This window comes from Corylus avellana, chromosome 7, assembly GCF_965113065.1.
Source record: "Corylus avellana chromosome 7, dhCorAvel1.hap1.2, whole genome shotgun sequence".
In the NCBI taxonomy this organism is placed as follows: Eukaryota; Viridiplantae; Streptophyta; class Magnoliopsida; order Fagales; family Betulaceae; genus Corylus; species Corylus avellana.
Genome location: NC_142496.1, coordinates 6,276,589 through 6,292,211, shown reverse-complemented (window position 1 = coordinate 6,292,211; position 15,623 = coordinate 6,276,589). Strand labels below are relative to the sequence as shown.

At 34.4% G+C, this 15,623-nt stretch overlaps 1 protein-coding gene and 1 pseudogene across 3 annotated transcripts; both read right to left on the bottom strand.

Annotated features, from left to right (window-relative positions):
* Positions 1 to 887: 887 nt before the first annotated feature.
* Positions 888 to 1,619, bottom strand: LOC148584388 (secreted RxLR effector protein 161 pseudogene; annotated as a pseudogene).
* A 2,949-nt stretch (positions 1,620 to 4,568) lies between these two features.
* On the bottom strand, positions 4,569 to 15,210 carry LOC132185383 (lupeol synthase-like). 3 transcript variants are annotated; one of them, XM_088518069.1, is made up of 19 exons: positions 15,016 to 15,210; positions 14,896 to 14,900; positions 11,771 to 11,951; positions 11,583 to 11,672; positions 11,276 to 11,473; positions 10,979 to 11,063; positions 10,678 to 10,844; positions 10,302 to 10,490; positions 10,050 to 10,163; positions 9,694 to 9,813; positions 9,487 to 9,609; positions 9,302 to 9,400; positions 9,091 to 9,147; positions 8,956 to 9,002; positions 8,722 to 8,865; positions 8,230 to 8,428; positions 7,865 to 7,945; positions 7,496 to 7,588; positions 4,569 to 4,928 (listed from the first exon to the last, which is right to left on the bottom strand). In XM_088518069.1, the coding sequence occupies exons 1-19, from the start codon at positions 15,208 to 15,210 to the stop codon at positions 4,818 to 4,820; spliced, it is 2,298 nt and encodes a 765-aa protein (XP_088374195.1). In that variant the 3' UTR covers positions 4,569 to 4,817. The 3 variants fall into 3 exon arrangements, with proteins under 3 accessions (XP_088374195.1, XP_088374193.1, XP_088374194.1); XM_088518067.1 differs by lacking the exon at positions 14,896 to 14,900 and having other exon boundaries at positions 11,771 to 11,922; positions 14,976 to 15,210; XM_088518068.1 differs by lacking the exon at positions 14,896 to 14,900 and having other exon boundaries at positions 11,771 to 11,962; positions 15,022 to 15,210.
* Between the last annotated feature and the right edge of the window lie 413 nt (positions 15,211 to 15,623).

Here is a 15,623-nt window from a genome sequence, read left to right as displayed (position 1 = left end):
GCCAATGTGAAATCTTAGTGCGAAACTAAGAAAACATAGAACGGTTCTAGCCTCCTACTTCCTGGTACTGAAATTCAATCTGAGAAGAATTTTCCTTTTTCCATTTATGTGTAAATAATTACATCCCTACATATTGAGTGTGTTACTGGCTGTGGGAGGCCTGGGGGGCTAGTGCACATAATACAGTCAATGAACTACAGTCAAAAACTCAAGATAATATGAGCATCATATTGAAAATGTTAGATATTGATTTAATAATATACAGTCAATGAACTGCATGCATACATACAAAATATATTATGTTTCACAAATTTGATTGCTATGACAGTTTGAATTCAGTGTTGGAGAGAGCTCCATGGCATATGGCCAATAGGCCTCTGGTTCGCAAATGATGGCAGCCCAACCTAACACAGTCCAAGGAAGGTTTGAAAAGAGTTCCTAGCAAGAAAACTACTGCAGTAATTAATGCACTGCATATTAGAGCAATGGCCTTTTAAAGCTCCATCTCTTGAAGATCAAGAAAGGACTTTGGAGGAGCTCAAGTCATTTTTCTTATTCTCTCACTTTACTTGGACATATGCTTGTCTAGCTCCTTTAATGATTAGCTATTTTGATTTTCTTGTATACTATTCGTTTACTAGGGTTGCGCCCCTTTGCTCTTTTTGATATATTCCACATTACTTACTAGAAAAAAAAAGAAAAAAAAAAAGCTCAATCTCTTGCTTGTTAGTTACCGCTATTTTTCAATGGCTACCGCTCATCCCTAGAACAGCCCCTTATACTACTATTGTCTTGGCTCTTATACATGGAAACTAATTAAGAGAAATAAATGGTAGATAATCAAGGGAGGAATTTCAAGGAATCAAATCATATCTCAATACTCCCCCTCAAGTTGGTGCATGAAGATCCATAATGCCCAGCTTGCTAAGGAAACTAAGGAAGTTGTCACGGCCCAAAGCTTTAGTGAAAATATCGGCAAGCTGATGGCTAGCAGGGACGTGAGCTGTAGAGATGATCTTAGCACAGAGTTTTTCACGAACAAGGTGGCAATCAATGTCGATATGCTTCATTCGTTCGTGAAGAACGGGGTTGGCAGCAATGTGAAGGGCTGCTTTATTGTCACAAAAGAGCTTCATGGGTTGAGAATGAGGAACCCCGAGAGATTGAAGAAGCATCTTGAGCCAAAGGAGTTCACAAGTGGTTGCTGCCATAGCGTGGTATTTAGCTTCTACGGAAGAGCGGGAGACAGTGGTTTGCTTCTTGGTTCTCCATGAGAGAAGGCTATTGCCAAGTGTAGTAAAATAGCCGGTGGTGGATCGACGAGTGATGGGGCAACTCGCCCAATCTGAATCTGAGTAACCATAAACTTGGAAGTCACAATCAGTAGGGAAAAAAATACCTTTGCCAGTGGATGATTTGATATAGCGGAGAACTCTGATGGCAGGATCGTAGTGTGGCTGGCGTGGTTGATGCATAAACTGACTCAAAATGTTGACGGAATACACAATGTTGAGCCTAGTGATAGTGAGATAAAGCAAACGGCCCACAAGACGCCGATAAGGGCTAGGATCAAGTAGGGGAGTACCTTCTTCATTTGTAAGCTTGAGATTTTGCTCCATTGGAAAGGTAGTTGGCTGAGCACCAAGATGACCACTATCACTGAGAATGTCCAAAGCATATTTTCGTTGATTAAGAAAGATACCGGTTGGTGATCAAGCAACTTCGAGGCCCAAGAAATATTTTAAAGTACCAAGATCTTTGATGCGAAACTTTTGGGCTAAGAAGTCTTTGAGTTTGCTAATGGAATCCAGATTATTACCAACCACCAAGATGTCATCGACATAAACAAGAACTATTGTGAAAGAAGGGCCTTGTGACTTAGTGAATAGAGAGTGGTCAGCTGGAGATTGTTGAAAACCAGCAGCAACAAGGATAGAAGAAAATTTGGAAAACCAATTGCGAGAGGCTCGTTTAAGCCCGTAAAGTGATTTGTTGAGACGACAGACTCAATTCTCCCCCTTCTTGCAAAAACCGGGTGGAATGGTCATGTAGACCTCTTCATCAAGGTCTCCATGCAGAAAAGCATTATGAACATCCAGCTGATGGAGAGACCAATGACGGGCTGCAACAACGGCAAGGACACAACGAACAGTGACAAGCTTGGCAACAGGTGCAAAGGTATCATGATAATCGAGCCCTTTAATTTGAGAATAGCCTTTAGCCACAAGGCAGGCTTTGTACCTTTCAATGGTGCCATCTGCTCGAAGCTTGGTCTTGAAGACCCATTTACAACCGACGGGTCGTTTGCCAGATGGTAAGGCTTGAAGTGTCCAAGTGTGATTTGCCTCCAAGGCTTGAATTTCAGAAGCCATGTCATCTCGCCAATGTGAGTGTTGGACCGCTTGTGTATAATTGATGAGATCTTTATGGTTAAGACAAAGCAGATAAAAAAGCCAAGTGTTTGGGTTGAAAACGATCATATGAAAGAAAATGAGACAGAGAATGGACCATACCTGCCGAGTGCTGATGAGAGGAAGTCGTGATGGACTTGTTAGGTAGAGGCGCACAAATAAAATCCTTCAAATAGGTGAGTCGGGAGATGATGCGTTGAGGCCGAGTGGGGATGGGTGGTGGTGTGGGTGAAGGCGCAGGAGGTGGTGGTGTGGGTGAGACTTAGTTTCTAATTAGCTTAGTTGCTATTTAGCATGCTATGAATGTGGTTGTATGTCACCACCAACCTTATCTTGAATAGCTGTATGTGCTCATAGGAGCATGACGCCGTTTGGCAACCCTTTTCCATCTCTTCAACATTATTCATGCTTTTTTTTTTTTTCCCCAAAAAAATTAACATAAAAACATTTTCATTTTTTCATTTTTCATATCACATCATTTACTTTTTATTATTATTCAAATAAAAAAATCGCTACAAACAAAATTTTTTTCATTTTTTCATACCAAACATTCTTACTTTTTATTCCTATTAATTAATCCACGTTAGCTACAGTAGCGAAGGGAAAAGGGTTTGCCAAACACTCTCCTAACTTATGGCAAGGAAGATGGCCATGCCCCCTCTCCCAACCTAATATTTTTTAAATAGTAATTTAAATATTGATGATTTTAAAAGTCACTTAAAGAAGTGCGATATTGAGTTTAAAGAAGTGGGAGTGTGTTTAGTATTACCCCTTTTTAAAACCGTTGATCTATACTTGTATGGATTTTTATTTGGAGAATTGGTTATTATCAAAGTTTATTAAGAATATAATTTATCTATATTCTTGATGGGTTCTTACATGGAAAGTTAAGCTACAAGCATTTTGCAAGTATATCTCTGATTTGTGATATTTGATGTCTTTGTGGCATAACGGTGACCTTGGATAAATTTATTGTAAAAATATTTCTATGGGAATTTTGTTTGCTCACAATAATTTGGAATATGAAACATTAATTAGTTTGTCTAAACTTACAAATCCCCTAATACCATTACCTACACTCATCCTTATTTCTTGTAAAATTTTCAGAATTAGCAGGTGGTTCCTTGAGTTGATCAGATACACAGGTAGCGGAATGTGGGAGGGAGTTGTTGGAGTCTAATTAGAATTAGAGGTTTCAATAAGTGTGTTGTAGTGTTTGTTTTTGTTTAATTAGTTGGAATGTGAGACAATTGAAGTTATAGTTTTTAAATATTAATGAACCCAGACTATGCTGCTGCATGGGGGAATGTATTTTAGAGACGTATTTGGATTTTTGATTTATTGTATTTGATAGTTACTGAGTACTTTAATGAAGAAGTGTGTTTTATTATTAAGTTTTGTTGGGTTATTTATTTATCTCTAATTGCGGTTTACAAATAATTTGGTGGTATGAATCATTGATTTTTAGTTGCAATAGAGTGGAAGAAGAAAATATTTCAAATAAGTGTAAAATCAGGTCTAAGTTGGTGCCATGTGCATTATGAATAATGCGTGTCATTATAAAATTGGATCTAAAACGTGGCTCACTAATGGAATTCACCAAAATTTTGTACATAAGTTAATAGTTAAGACTTATATGTTATTTTTGCATACCACATGAAGTTTATTGCAAATCCATGTAGCCACAGAGATGGATTTTGCTTCTTTTTTTTTTCTCAAAAAAAATTACCTCCTTCTTTGCGTCTTATAAACTAAATGACCACTCAAAGAGAAAAAGAGAACACAAGAACTTTTTTTTTGGGAAGAAAGGCGTAGTTTAAAATATCGAAAGTGTCAAATCACTATTTATCTTAAAAGACAACATACACTATTTTAATTGAAATGAGAAATTAATTTGTAGAGTTAAGATTCAAATTCAAAAGTACCTAAGCTCTAATATCATGGTAAATCATCACTTATCTATATATTTAAATTGATAAAAAATAATAAATTCAATTATTTAGTTAATACTTTAATAAAAGTAACTATATTATAGGTGCTTTATTTGAAAGTTGAATATGCAAAGATATTGATGAAACATGGTCCTCATGCAAAATTTAGAAGAGAAACAAAAAGAGAAAAAAACTTGAAAAAAACTATAAGGTTTATATTGAATGATATTGCACATTTAACACTCACATATATTAATATATATTATATTGCATTACATGATTGAGTTGCTGTTTGTCTCACATCAAACTAATTATGACATAATTTACATCTTTCAAGTAGTAGAGAATCTTATGCATTTATTTGGTAACTTGCATGAAAGTTATACATATGTATTATTGGAGAGACCATTCTCTTTCAAGCTAAATTGGGCTCATGAGGTTCAATATGCAATCATTTGCTTACGCATTCAGGTTATCATGCAAACAGAACTCGCCTCCGATATTCTCCAAGAGCCCATATCGGGAAAATGTTTCTATATGATGAGTAGTTTAGTGTCCAATTTCTCATAATTACTCCAGTGATTTCCTGTTGCCAATAGCCATCGATTATATATATATACCATGCTTGAAAAAAATAAATTAATAAGTCAAAAATTATTTTGATAAAGAAGAAAAGGAAAAAAAAAAAAAAAAAAAAAAGACCAACTTGCATACACTTAAATGGACAAAGTTTTCTTTCAAATTGGATTGAAAGTAATGTCACTCTTCACACCTATTTATCACACTCAATTTACATTTTACACCAGCTAAAGTTGAGTGTTTTAAGTGGCTTTCCATGCACTACAAAAAAAAGGCAATTTCCTGACGTGTCAAACAGTTCCATTTTTTTGCCACGTCAGTAAATATTGACGTGCCAAAACTGGCACGTCAACAAATTTTTTTTGACGTACCAAAAGTGGCACGTCAACATTTACTGACGTGTTGAATATAACACGTCAGGATTTACTGACGTGTCACTATCTGACACGTCAGTAAATTTGAATTCAATTTTATTTTAAAAGTTTTTATTTAAATAACATAATAATTTAATATTTACTGACGTGTCAAAATTAGACACGTCAGTAAATATTGACGTGTTACTTTGACACGTCAATAATTTATTGACGTGTTAAAATGACACGTCAATAATTTATTGACGTGTCAAAATGACACGTCAGTAAATATAATGTTTATACATATATAATATAAAATAAACATGATTTATAAAAAAAAAAAATTAAAAAAAAAATATATATATATATATATATATATGATAAAAGGAATTCCTGACGTGCCATATGTGGCACGTCAGGAATTCCTGACGTGCCAAATCTGGCACGTCAAGAATTCCTGACGTGCCAAATTTGGCACGTCAGGAATTCTTTTATGTTTTTTTTTTTTTTTTTTTTTTCTTTATATATATATATATATTCCTGACGTGCCACATAGGCACGTCAGGATGTGCCTTGGAAGGCCAGCAGGCACCCATCGCATTTGCATTCAATTTTTTTTTTTTTTTTTTTTATCTGGTTTATATATATATATATATATATATATATATATATATATATATAATATTATAAATTACTGACGTGCTAATTTAGCACGTCAGTATTTTTATTTTTACTTTTTTTAAAAAAATATCAGGTATATATATATTGTAAATTTCTGACGTGTTGATTTGGCACGTCAGCATTTACTGACGTGTCAAAACTAACACGTCAGAAATTTCTGACGTGCTAAAATTAACACGTCAAAAAATAAAAAAGCGGGACATTCAATTTAATTTTCCCTCTTCTTTCTCTATTTTATTATTTATTATTTCTCCAGCTACTTTTCTTATTTAATTCCAAATTTTTTTTCTCTCTCTTAATCTCCCTCTTCTCTCTCAATCTCTCTGAATCTCCCTCTTCTCTCTCACTCTCTCTGCACGGCTTCTAGAAGAAAAGCAGATCAAGAAGAAAAAAAAACAAAGGTGAAGAGAAGAGAAGGAGAAGAAAAAAAAAAAGAAAAGAGAAGATCAGAAGATCGAAGAAGAAAAAAAAAAGAGAGAAGTCAGAAGATCGAAGAAGCAGAAGAAAAAAAAAAAAAAAGGAGAAGAGAAGATTGCAGAAGAGAAGCAGAAAAAAAAAAAAAAAAAAAAAAAAAAAAAAAAAAAAAGAAAGAAAAAAAAAGGAGAAGAGAAGAGGATCGAAGAAGAGAGATTTTTGATTTGAAGAAGCTTTGATTTGGTTTATTTTGATTTGATTTGAGAGATTTTTTATTTTTTATTTGAAGAGAAGAAGATAGAAGAAGGAAGAAGGATAAAGTTTATATTTTGATTTGGGTTTTTGATTTTTTGAAGATTTTTTGGGCTTGAGTTTTTGAAAATGGAGGAAAGAAGAGAGAGAGAGATAGTGCAAATGGAGGAAGGAAGAAGGCAGCAGGGAGAGAGCTGGGGGAAGAAGAAACGTACTTCTTCAGACTAAAAAAAATATTTTTAATTGAAAAAAAAATCCAGAAAAATTTTAAAAAAAGAAAAATAATTTTAAATTTCCTGACGTGTCAATTTTGGCACGTCAGGAAATTTAAAATTATTAAAAAAATTAATTTTTCTTTTTTTAATTTTTTTTGGATTTTTTTTTAATTAAAAAAATTTACTGGACACGTCAGAAAATTTGTTGACGTGTCAAAATTTGACACGTCAAAAAATTTTCCTGACGTGTTAAATCCAACACGTCAGTATTTTCTGACGTGTTGGATCTAGCACGTCAGTAATTCCTGACGTGCCAAAAATGACACGTCAGGAATTCCCATTTCCTGACACCCACATTCTTCACGACCGAAACACGTCAGGAAAGCCCCGTCAGGAGGATTTACTGACGTGTCAGACGACCTGACACGTCAGTAAACCTATGTCAATAAAAATTGTGTTTTTTGTAGTGATGTAAGCCATTTAAAGAAAATGAAAGCTATTTAAAATATGTCAGTGTGAAGAGTAGCATTACTCATTAAATTGACACGTCTTCAAAATCACGTGAGAATCGTTGCTAATTTAAAGACATGTTAATTTAATAGCATGGATTGTAGGAAAACTTTGTGAACTTATCTAAATGTGTTGGATTCTAAATAGACATGAATTAGCTGTTGAGGGAAGTCACCATCTTCCATCTGTGAAATGATTAATACTCCTACTCCACGATGAATTGGTGTTGGGTCTATCTCGGCCTAAAGTTGTGAAAACATTCAAAATCAACATATGGGCATGTTTGTATTTCCTAAAAGTTGAATATCTAAGCTTCATACTTTCTTGACTTTATTTGTGTAAATGATCTTAATTTTTCTGTTCATATTCATGCATGCATGTAGAGTTTTTTGGTAATATTTTTTCTTTCTATAACGAAATATTATTACATTCTTTGGTCTTCTTATGCAGCATTAGCAATTCTATGTTATAGTGCAATGCAAATAGTTGACTATTTGAAGAGAAAATGATGCACCGACCTGCCCAGCCCCAATGAGGGACAACAAGGCCCACGCAGTTTGGACTAAATTTGCACGATTGCCTTCTATATTCGTCCAAACCTGTTTCACAAAGAAACAAACTTGAGTTCTTTCTTTTCATTCTCCAATTTTTTTATTTTTATTTTTTCATATGGCTTGGCAGTATACATATTTATAATTGGATAAAGATTCTCAACAATCTTGTTGTCTCACTTGTTAGCAATTCGGACTCGCTCTTATAGGACCCATTTGTCGAACAGGTTTTGGGCAACTCGTTTCTTGTTCGGACAAATGAACTCTATAAAAACTGTCTCATATTTGTTGCCTGAGAATCTAAAGTCAAATTGAAACGATCTGTTCCATACCTTGTTTTGGCTTGATAGGTAACTTTCTCCCCAACCACCATTAGGTAGCTGCTTTGATAGCAAAAATTCACAAGCTTTGCGCAATGCAAGACAATTTTTGTAGCTTCTTCCACAGGCTGCCAGTGCCCCTACAGCAAACCATGTACCATAGGTGTAGCGAATCCCCCAACAACCATACTTGTAAAAATGATCTTTTATCCTTCAACAATACTTAATATAGGTTAAAATATTTATAAATTATTCATTTCCTATAGAGTAATGCTATTTAGTAGAATGTTGACTGTAATAAAACTTGATGATTTAGTATGTAGTGATGAAAATTAGCCTTTATATTAGATCTTATATATATATAAAAGAAAACCAATGACTGCTTTTCACTGTCACCATCATCCCAAGTGTATGGCGACAACTGATTGATGATTGAACTTGATATTAAAGCAAATGTTCTGAGTTTCGAACTTTGTCTCCAAATTTCATATAGAGCTAAATTACCATGATCCATCAAGTTCTTGGACGTCTTCAATGTATTGAATTCCCCTGGAAATGCTACTGTCTATCTCTATCCTCCGGTGCTTGGGATAGAGCTTCCTAAAGAGTACCAGAGCTTGAAGTACAGCTGAAGTGCACTCTACGTACCTATAAGGTGCATGACACAACCTTGTTGTTAGGAAGCAAATATGAGCAAAACCTTTGCATATATACGTTGTTGTGTTGAAGATTTCTTACTCTCTCTCAATAACGGTATCTTCAAATAACTCTCTGGGGTTGAACTTCTGAGAAATTAGGTACAAAAAATTATGTTAACTAGTGCAGGGTATATAAAAGAAGAAGATTTTTAATTGTTAAGCTTTGAGAAGTTACCTCCAACCAAGCATATGCTCGTCGAGTCTCCCATGCTGGGAAGCCACCATTACTGCTCTGTAGTGGCAATTGAAAGAATTTCAATTATTCATGTGAAGCATTTGGGAAAGCTTAATCATAATGAAGTTTCAAAAGTGAAACCAAACAACATTTTATGTATCCTTAATTTCTAACTGAGTCAAAAATAGAATTTGAAAGGTTGACTTGTTACTTGTAGAGAAAGAATGACATTCACAGCATCATAAAACCGCTGTGTCTCCATTTTCTCCCCAACAAGGTCCTGAGGCATTTGTGAGAACAGGATTGCAACCTGCAAAAGAGAAGGTTTTGTCAAATGTCAAATTCAGCTTTGAAACAAATTTTTGGTAATTTATTTTGATAGAGTTGAGTGATTACCTTCAGCTCTTCAGCAGTGCTATCAGAGACTTGCCAGCCATGGTCGTGCATGGAAAATGTCCATGCTCCTTTGCTTATGTGGCGATACATAGCTTTGAAGTCCCTAGAAGGGTTTTCTAGAACCTAGAAAATAACATGATTATTATGTTAAAGCACATTATCTTTGGAAAAACAATGTAAGGAGTATATCATGTATATATTTCTGACCTGTGATGCCTTTACAAATTCATGTGCTTTACGAAGGGTTGGCCAATACTCTTCGTTTAGATTACAAGAGAGAATTGCTTGAATAGCAAAACCCGCATCCCACATCTGACACCCGAAACTCTGCATCAAATAAACCAGGCATCATTTATTACTACATTTCAAAATAAAATATTTGATTTTAAATGGACCAAGATTTTGCAGGCTTGACTTTTGGGTAAATGCCTCAATATGTTTCTGGATGTGATAATTAATTGGTTTGTTCTTGTTCCACATAGGAGCATGTTAGAATATTTTATTTTCTGATTTATTCTCTTCTTTTGTCTAGATGAAAGGCAAGGGGTGATAATATATAGAACCTGAATTTTTAAGCCATCTTTAGCAACCCAATAATTGTCTGGAATCCTGCCTAGATGAAGCTTGTATGCCTCCCCATTTGGATCTTTAGCCCAACAGGCAATCAAACATAGTACCTGTAATAAAAATAACCTTGAAAATTCAGTTCATTGATGAAAATATCAAATACTTAATTTGATATATATATATATATATATATATATATATATATATATATATATTGTATCTGCAACCCTAGCACACTAATTCTTAACCTTTTCAACGCTTCCAATGCAAAGGTATCTGCTGTTCTCATCCTCATAATGCACATGACCAATTGCAGCTTTGAGTGCTTTCTCTCTCATCATCGAAAATGGCCAATAGCTCAGGATAGGCTCGACTACATGGTGAAGAAATCCCCATAGCATATCTTGTATGAGGGGATGCAGATAGTAGAGATCCTCCTAAATTAGCAACATAGGTGAGTTTTATGTATGAATTAACTTCACCAGGAATCTTCACAATTGCTTGTGTAATTTGAATATGTATGGTGATAATGATTTATTGTCTTGGCTGAACGCATTTTTGCAAAAACCTTATGCAAAGGCTTCTAATAAAAAAGAAATGCAGAAGGATTAAGATTCAACAAGCCTTTGCAATTGTATTCCGGGCTTTATTCCAGTTAATTTGATGGTAAGGCTCATTATATAACTCTTGTCTTAGTGATTGAATCAATCCAGTGATTGGACCAACAAACCTCTTCCCATATAAATAAGACATTGGCATGTAAACCAAGCGACAATAGCATAACATTTTGCCTGCATTTCATATAATGAACACCTTGAGTATTAGATACATGCACCAAGGCTAACTCTTTGATACACACACCTTTAGTATATATATATCTTATTATGTGCTTTCCAACAAAAAGATGTACGTGAGTGGAAAAAACCTGGATGCATGGGGAAGATTTTAGGAAGAAGGCAGAACTCTGGGGGAAGTGGATTGCAGCCTGACCACTCATACACTCCCAGTACCTTTACATGAGATGAGACATTTGAGTTTTCACTTGACAGATAACTCAATGAGACTAGTTTACATCACAAGTTCACGAATCACAATATGCTAAAGATTATATATTACAGTTGAAAGTAAATATGCTTCCATCATTCTCGTTAGGTGTTTTGTTAGCTAATTTGTTAAAACTAACATATGGTAACGGTTTCAACTTTCAAATGGTCATATATACCGTGACCCAAAACTTTCCCCGTAAAGGAATAGCCACTAAACCACCATGGTCAAGGATCCATTTCCGGCCTCTAGCCATTGCCCCATCTTCACCATCTTCAGGTCCCTCTCCAAGTATTCTCAAGGCAATGTAGCTCAATGCTGACCCAAACATTGTGCTGTGACCCTCTATATGGAAGCCCCAACCTCCATCTTCGTTCTATCCAACAAATACACAAGTTTAAAAATGAGCCAACTTTTTAGTTTTCTAGCTAGGACTTCAAAGACACAAACTTATTTTCAAAAGAGAATAAAATTAAGAATAAAACCTGATGATTATATAAGTATCGAATAATTTCCTTCTGGTGTGCTGGTGAAAATATAGCATTGAGACCTCCAGTGATGTATAATGCCATTGCCTGCATATCATAATAATATGAAATTAAGCTAGATTTAAGAAACAAGAATAAAGATGCAGACATAGTTGTATATAGAATGGTGAGAAAAAAAAACATACAAAGGGTTGAAGGAAAAACAAGGGGCCAGCAGATTCAGCAGGCCAGTGGCCATCATGGGCTTGAATGGAGGAATAAAAGTGCAGTGCTCTTCTCATTGTAGTAATTACTGCTTCCTCTGTTATCACCTCTGTTTCTTTCACTTCCACTGGCGCTGGAATTGGTGGACATGGGTTCTCCTTCCTAAGTTGTGAGTTTTCCATATCAAACAGAGAAATGTTCAACTGAAAATTTTCTAGATTCTAAGACAAATCACAACCATATGATCTTTTCATTGATAATGAACTTAATATCTAAATGTCTACATAAAAATATGAGTGTCGCAGAGAGTACTATACTTCTACTACAAGTTCCTTAAAACTAACGTGACAATTTGCATGACACTTATTATGTAGTCATTAAACAATTAAGTTTACCTGTCAATTTAATTAATTAGTGACTGACGTTATAATGCCATTTTTTCGATCGAGCATTTGACCATCTCATCTAAAAATCAATTGGTATCTATTAAAAAAAGCCAAAGTCTTTTATGACATTTGAAATTGCAACCCTGCAAAACATATTCTAAGAGATGTCCACGTGAACAAAGTGGCACCCCAACATTAATAATTTTGTATGATTCATAAGGGCGTTGCCTTTTATTTTATCTTATGATTATGATCCACAAAAAGAGACCATAATCATTAATGAAATTTATGCTAAAGTCAATTTTCTACCGCAAAAAAAGTCTAACCTTATTGGAAACGACTTTATCTTATGATTAATTGTTTTATGGTCCACATAAATGGATATTCCCATCAGCTTTACAAACAAAAGGCCCAATACAAAGTTTCGAGGAATCTAATAATCTATACTGATTCTATAGTGTTGGATCGGAGATGAAACTTAATTGGTGTTCAGTATGAAAAGTCAGTTTTTTTATGGTATTCAAAATCTCACTTTGCAATGCATATTTTAAGAGCCATCTATGTGAGTAGAGCGACACTATTACACATCAACTGATAGGTTTCATACAAAAAATTTGGATTTCAAGTGTTAGATATATATATATATATATATACACACACACATAAATTTGTATAAAATAATAGTGCAATCTTTTGCCTTTCTTTGGATAAAGTGAAAAAATTTTGAGTATATTGTCCAATATAAGCATTTGGATCATCTCCAATCCATTTGAATGGGAGGAGAGCCGGTTTTTGTTAAAGTAGGGGCAAAATTGTTCACAATTTTTTTTGACCAATTCTGCCCCTATGCTAAAGAGAATCGACTCCCCTCCTCTTCACTCAATCCCCAATATAGACCTGATGGGAATCCCATTAATACTTGTTTCACCGGCATTTGACAAATGGCAAGATGTTATTGGAAATATATTTATCGAGAAAAATACATTTCAAAAACAAATGGATGCCTCCAAGACTCTAATTAAGGTCAAAGGTGGAGCATCCCATGGGGCATGCCATGTGGGCTTGGCCTTACCTTGTGCCGTGGAGAAGTGACAGAATACGAGTTGTCACACTCCAAAGGGTTAGAAGTTGCTTTTTTGTATTAATTGAAAAAGTATTTCGATGTGACTTAAAAGTAAAATTAATTTTAAATTTTTTGTTAGTATATTGTGCTTTCATATAGTAGTTAATTGCGCCACTTGACTCACCGGTCTATATATATATCAGTTGATGGTGTAATGTGCTTTAAATGGTATGGTACTTATGTAGGTAGTTTCATTTTTCTATTTGTGGATGGTGTTTAATGAATTCAAATGGAATGGTGCTGATGGGAACAACCCATGGAGTAGGCTTGTGAATTGCATTTTTGTTAACTGTAACATGCCATGATGTTTGTCTTTAATGACATAAGAAACCCTTTTTGTTTTTTGGAACCAAGCTTTAGTAGAAAGGTAATATATTTTTATCACTGTGAAATAAAAAATAATTTTTAACGTTATTCTATATTTTAAAATTTTCTTTTAAGTAATTGATAAGAAAAAGTAACTTAAAGTACGCCATATAAGTTAATGAATGTAATAAATAAGTATAAAAAATATATTATTCATGAAGAAAAAAAAAAAAACAAACAAACAAACAAACAAAAGAGAGCAAGGTTTAAGAACTAAGAACCCAATAACAACAATACACCAATAACAAAAGGTAGCAAGGTCAAACACATTGGATAAATTACAAATGGAAACATGAACGGAAAATTAATGGCGTGGTCATCTATGTGCGTGGCTCCTGTTAATTAAATTTCAAGGGTAAATAAATTTTGATTGTTAAATTCTTATATTATATTTTAAATTTTAAACTGAATAATAAATATAATATTGTATCATATTTAGGAATATCAGTTGGGGATATAAGTTCAAGAAAAATCGAAAAAGAAAAAGAAAAAATATCAGAAATCTCTTGGTTTGAACGTGGCATAAATTCATAATCGCATGCAGACGGACTCGGACGCTTCACGCTATATGGCCCCGGTGGTGGGTGATCAGATGCATGTGATGGTATAGCTATCATTTTCAGTGACGATAATTTGCTGTTATTATTGATGTCTTGTGACTCTTGTCGCTAGTCTTAGACTTGAGTTACTTCATATATACAAATTGTTTAAATTCCAAAGCTGAAGGCATCTTGCAAAACCTTTTGTACAGTAAGTATACTCTAGACTAGATACCTTCTTGTCTTTTTCAGGTTGTGGTTTATAAGTAAAGTAATTAAATATTAATTAAACGATTAATTTTAACTTACACTTCTCAATAATATTTTAGAAGAAAATTGGGAGACATCTTGGGACAAATTTCTGTCCTTAAAATTGCTCCCCCACTAAATTAACCACTGTACAAGAGAAAGTTGATATATATAAGAATAAAAGAGATGAATCATGAAGTGGGTTGTCAGGTCCGGCATTTTTAGTGGTTCGTGATCAGGGACGGAGTCGAGGGCTAAAAATTTTAGTGGGTTGAGGCTGATAGACAAAAAGTAAAAAAATTGATCTTATGATTTTTTTTTTCTTGGATTGGGGCCATGGCCTACACCAGCCACCCCCAATTCGGTCTCCCTTTTTTTTTTTTAAACCCATAACAAACCAAAGTTAACAAAAACACAACCTAAATAAAAAAGTAACCACCAACAGTAACTTTTGTGGCACATTAACCGTATATAAGAGCCTCTCATGGTTCTCAAAGAAACTATACGAAAAAAGAAGAGAGACATATATATATATATATATATTGGTAAAGAGATGTACGTACCTGCATTCTCATCAAAAGATCAGCGCTTTGTTTCATCAAAAACCGATTATTCTTGAAGTCGTGGTGGGCCTTTTCAACTTGAGCAAATTCTTCGGGAGTGCCGGCATCAGGGTCGAATTCCCAGTGTTGCCGGCCGACAAAGTTGTTTAAGCTGACAAGCCCTGGCCCTCCTTTGGCTATCTTCAACTTCCACATCCTCTATATATATATATATATATATATATATATATTAATGTAACAAATATTAACCGACAATACTACTCAGACATGCAACATGATTTTCAAGTATGTATATATATGAAACAAGAGATCATTTGCAGCAAACAAAAAAACATGGTAAAAGAAGTTAGCCCTTGAGAGGCACCTTGAAAGTGAGTTTGTTCCCCTGAGAGAAACAAAAGGGTGGATACGTGTAGAAAAAAGAACACTAAACTGAGATGAAAGATAGGCAGAAGAGTCTCCTGTGTGTGTATATGTATATATACAAGGAGAGAGCAATCTAGCTCCCCTACAAGCTCAACAATAAGAGAGTTGACCGACTTTGCAAAACTATTCTGGCCAGATATAATTGGCTTTTTTTATTATTATTTTCTTTTTTAATCTCTTTT